Source organism: Apteryx rowi, unplaced genomic scaffold (genome assembly GCF_003343035.1).
Source record: "Apteryx rowi isolate R43461 unplaced genomic scaffold, aptRow1 scaffold_132, whole genome shotgun sequence".
In the NCBI taxonomy this organism is placed as follows: Eukaryota; Metazoa; Chordata; class Aves; order Apterygiformes; family Apterygidae; genus Apteryx; species Apteryx rowi.
The window spans coordinates 1221691-1225756 of NW_020447553.1; the positions used below are offsets into that span (position 1 = coordinate 1221691).

The following is a 4066-nucleotide window of genomic DNA, read 5'->3' on the forward strand; positions in this document are numbered from 1 at the left end:
CCGGCCACCCCGGAGCAGAGCCTGCCCGCTTTCTGCCTCCACTACTTCGACATGCTCTACTCGGAGGAGGCRGCCTGGGCGCCCAAGGGCCCCGGGGAGCCGTCGCAAGGCAGCACCCAGGGCGGCCGCGGCGAGGCGCAGAAGGAGCCGGARCAGTGTCCCGTCATCGACAGCCAGGGCCTGGGGCTGGGCGCCGAGCTGGACTTCCAGGGCAGCCTGCACCTGGAGGAGCACTCGCTGGAGCAGGTGCAGAGCATGGTGGTGGGCGAGGTGCTGAAGGACATCGAGACGGCCTGCAAGCTCCTCAACATCGCCGCAGGTGGGTGCTGCCGTCCCCGCCGCCGGGTCCGGCGAGGCTCGCTGCGCCCCGGGCCCCAGGCATTTGCAAGCGGGGCGCCGGGTGCTGCTGCCTGGCTCCCCGCGGGCACCTCTCCCGGGCAGGGCTGTTTGCAAAAGCCCGGGGGTGCCCACGAAACGCCCCCTCCGCCCTCACCAGCTGGGAGCTGAGCAGAGGCTTTGCCGAGCGCGGGGAGCCCGCGGGTGCCGCGGCGCAGAGCCGGGGAGGGCAGGCGCAGGGGCGCGCAGTCCCTTCCCCTCGCTGGCCGCGGCGTCGGGGCGCCTTGCGGCACTGCGTGCGCTTCGCAGCAGGTGAGCGGTGACGAGGAGCAGAAGTCGCCTGCTGGGGCTGCTTTATCCTCCCCTCCGTCCCCCTTTCACCCTCCTCGGGCATCGCTTGCAGCCACACGCGGCCGAGTTTGCCGCCCCTCGGAGGCAGCAGGGCAGGCGCCGGGGCAGAACCTCCCGGGCCGTTCCCGGCCGCGCGGAGCCTCCAGGTGCTCGGCTGGGTGCTGCCAGCCAGCGCCGGGGCCGGGAACAAAAGGGACTTTGACAGGCGGAGGAAAAAATGCCGCCGCGGAGGAGAGCGAGGTCGTGCCGCTACCGCCCAGGCGCCGCGGGGCGTTTGCACCCCGCCGGCGGCGCTTGGCTGCTCGCTGGGCTGAGCCGGCCGGGGGACGCAGGGTCCCCATCCCGGCTTTCCATCCGGAAACCCGGGGTGTTTTGATCCCCGTGGCTGATACTGCCGCAGAGCAGCGTGGCCGGGGCGGCGGGAGCTGTGGGGTGAGCTGAGTTTGCCCGGGCTTTGCCGGAGGGGGGCAGCGGCGCTCTCGGCAGCGGCAGGCAGGGCTGTGCTCAGCGGCCGGCGGCGGGCGCCCGTCTCCCCGCAGACCCCGCCGACTGGAGCCCCGGCAACGTGCAGAAGTGGATCCTGTGGACGGAGCACCAGTACCGGCTGCCGCAGATTGGGAAGTCCTTCCAGGAGCTGTCGGGCAAGGACCTGTGCGCCATGTCCGAGGAGCAGTTCTGCCAGCGCTCGCCGGTGTGCGGCGACGTCCTGCACGCTCACCTCGACATCTGGAAATCCGGTAGGCGCCGGGGGACGTGGGCGATGCTGCGCGTCCGGCTGGGGAAATGCCCTCCCTGACCAGGAGCTTTTCCCTTCCAGCCGCCTGGATGAAGGAAAAAGCCGCCCCGGGCGACGGGCGATACTGCGGTGAGTTTTGCGCAGGCTCAGCCTCGCCGGCCCGTCCCTCGGCGACTGGTCTGGGGTGCTGGGGAGGTCGCTCCCTGCTTAATTGCAATTATCCGGTGCATCGGCGGAGTCGCTGCTCTGCTGGCATCCATGCGTTTGCGCTCCCTTCTGCCCCAAAAGCGAGCCCTGGGCTGCCCGCGTGGCGCAGCCGAAGGGGAACAGCCGCGAGCCCTCTCCCTGGGTGTCCTAGCTGATTTCTGGACCCCTGGGCTGAGGCCCCCGGAGACCTGCAGGCATCAAGCCGGGGTTTCCCGGATGGGGAGCCGCGCGGCGCTGCTGCGCGTCCTCAGCCCGTCTCCGTCCCTCCCGGTGGCAGGGGGTGACACCGGCTGGGCGGACAGCGAGGTGGACTCGTCCTGCGCCGGGCAGCCCATCCACCTCTGGCAGTTCCTCAAGGAGCTGCTGCTGAAACCCCACAACTACGGGCGCTTCATCCGCTGGCTCAACAAGGAGAAAGGTGGGTGCTCGGCGGCGGCGCCCGGCGCGGCGGCGGCAGGAGGGAGCCGAGGGCTGCGCCGTGACCTCCCCGTTTCCCGTGCTCCCCTTGCAGGCATCTTCAAGATCGAGGACTCGGCGCAGGTGGCGCGGCTGTGGGGCATCCGGAAGAACCGCCCGGCCATGAACTACGACAAGCTGAGCCGCTCCATCCGGCAGTATTACAAGAAGGGCATCATCCGGAAACCCGACATCTCCCAGCGCCTCGTCTACCAGTTCGTGCACCCGGTCTGAGAGGCCGAGGAGGGACCGGCCGTGCTGGGAGCGCCGGGGGGGACCTTCGCCTCGCCCACCGCCGAGACCGTCTCCCGACGCTACGCACCAGCTCCGGATTTGCACCAAAGCCCCCCCGGTCCCACTGGGTGCGAGGGAAGGACGCGCTCCTTGCTCCGGGGACGCCGGGGCCCCGGGCTCGGGCTATTGTTCCCGAGAGGACAAAGGCTCCGCGGCCCCGTGCCAGGGCGCACGCCGACCCGCGCGGGGACGCGCCGCCACCGCCACCGCCGCCCGGCACTGCTTTGGGGCAGCCTGGCCCGTTCCCGGGAGAGGCGAGCCGGCAGCCGGGACGTCCCCTCCGGAGGGACGCGGCCCCTTCGAAGGGGGATTTTGCCATAGGGGCGACTGCAAAACGTCCCGTGTGCCCTGGCCGAGCAGCGCCCGCGCGCGGGGACCCCCCGCGCCCCCCGGCCTCGGCCCCGGCGCAGGGCTCGGCCCCTGCTTCTGATTCGGTTCGACTTTCACTGCCTGATTCCCGTTCCTGGGGAGAGGAGGGGGAAAAAAAAAAGAAAAAGATGTAATTTTTGCCATTTCCCTCTGGAAGATAAATCTGAAACGCAAACACCTGCACCAGAACTTGGCCAGAGAACTGGGGACTGTTTAACCTGCACATTTCATAAGAGTCTAAGTTACCTGGCAATGTTGATCTTTTATATTATAGGGGTTTTTTATTTGTTTTTCTTTTGGTTTTGGCCGGTGACGAGTTGTGGTTGAGGTTCAAATGAGGAGTACAGAAGGGAGCCCCGGATACCCGTGAAATGCTTTGTGAGAGTTTAAGGGGGAAAAAAAAATTACCCGGTTGGTGGTTTTTTTGTTTTTAACTTAAAATAGCTGCCCGTGGCAGCTGCTGCCTTTTTATTGTCTTTCTGCCTGTTTTGTACTGTTTACCTGGCAGAGAAGCGAACGTGCTTCAGCCAGCTCTGCCAGCACCGCGACTGGGTTGCAGTTTGAGGCCGCCGGAGGAAGGAGAGGAGCAGGGGAAGGAGGAAAACAGCCTTTGTCTCTGGAAAAGGGAGAAAAAAAAAAAAAAACAGGGGAAAAAAAGCGAATCGTGTGTCTGGTGATTTCCTTGTGTGCCCGTGCGTGCGCAGGGTGTTGCTGGTTGGACCTGGGCGGCGACTCGAGCTGGGATCCCGAATCCCGTGTCCCTTTTGCAGCCCCCTCCGATGTGGGAGCCTGGCGCCGCGGATGGCCAGGGGGGACCCGCACGGTGCACGGGTAAAATAACCCTTTTTATTTCGCACCGTATCTTTTTTTAAGTAGGATCGACGTTGCTGCCGTCGGTCTCAGCGGCAGGAGGGGCAGCCTGGCGTGCCGGGTGCCTCCGGCCGCCGTGCCGGGGTTTCTCCCCCAAATCCCTCCTGGGGGGGATCAGGGTGCGCGGAGGTCTCTGACGATGCCGGGGTGCTCGTCCCCTCCCCGCAGCCCCCCTTTGCCTGGGGGGTCCCGGAGGTGCCCTTGGCACCGGCTTTCCCGCGGTCCCCGGAGGCGCCCTTGGCACTGGCTTTCCCGCGGTCCCTGGTGAGCGGATCATCGCTCCTGCTGCCGGTTCTCCGCGGCAGAGGTAAACCCAGGGCCGGCACTTTCCCCATGGGCTGCTGCAAGTTTGCAGACCTCAACCTGCCACCGAAACTGCCCCAGGTCCCTCCGTCCTGCCCTGACACTCCTGGAGGTGCCCCGGCTGGGGCGAATAGGAGGAAACCC

General features: G+C 66.9%; 1 protein-coding gene across 1 annotated transcript; it reads left to right on the forward strand.

The window, feature by feature from the left end:
* On the forward strand, positions 1 to 2387 carry SPDEF (SAM pointed domain containing ETS transcription factor; the record flags this gene model as incomplete). Its single annotated transcript, XM_026056522.1, has 5 exons — positions 1 to 319; positions 1227 to 1424; positions 1505 to 1552; positions 1908 to 2048; positions 2142 to 2387. Coding segments are annotated over 5 exons (885 nt in total), but the record flags the coding sequence as incomplete, so codon positions are not given.
* Positions 2388 to 4066: the final 1679 nt, after the last annotated feature.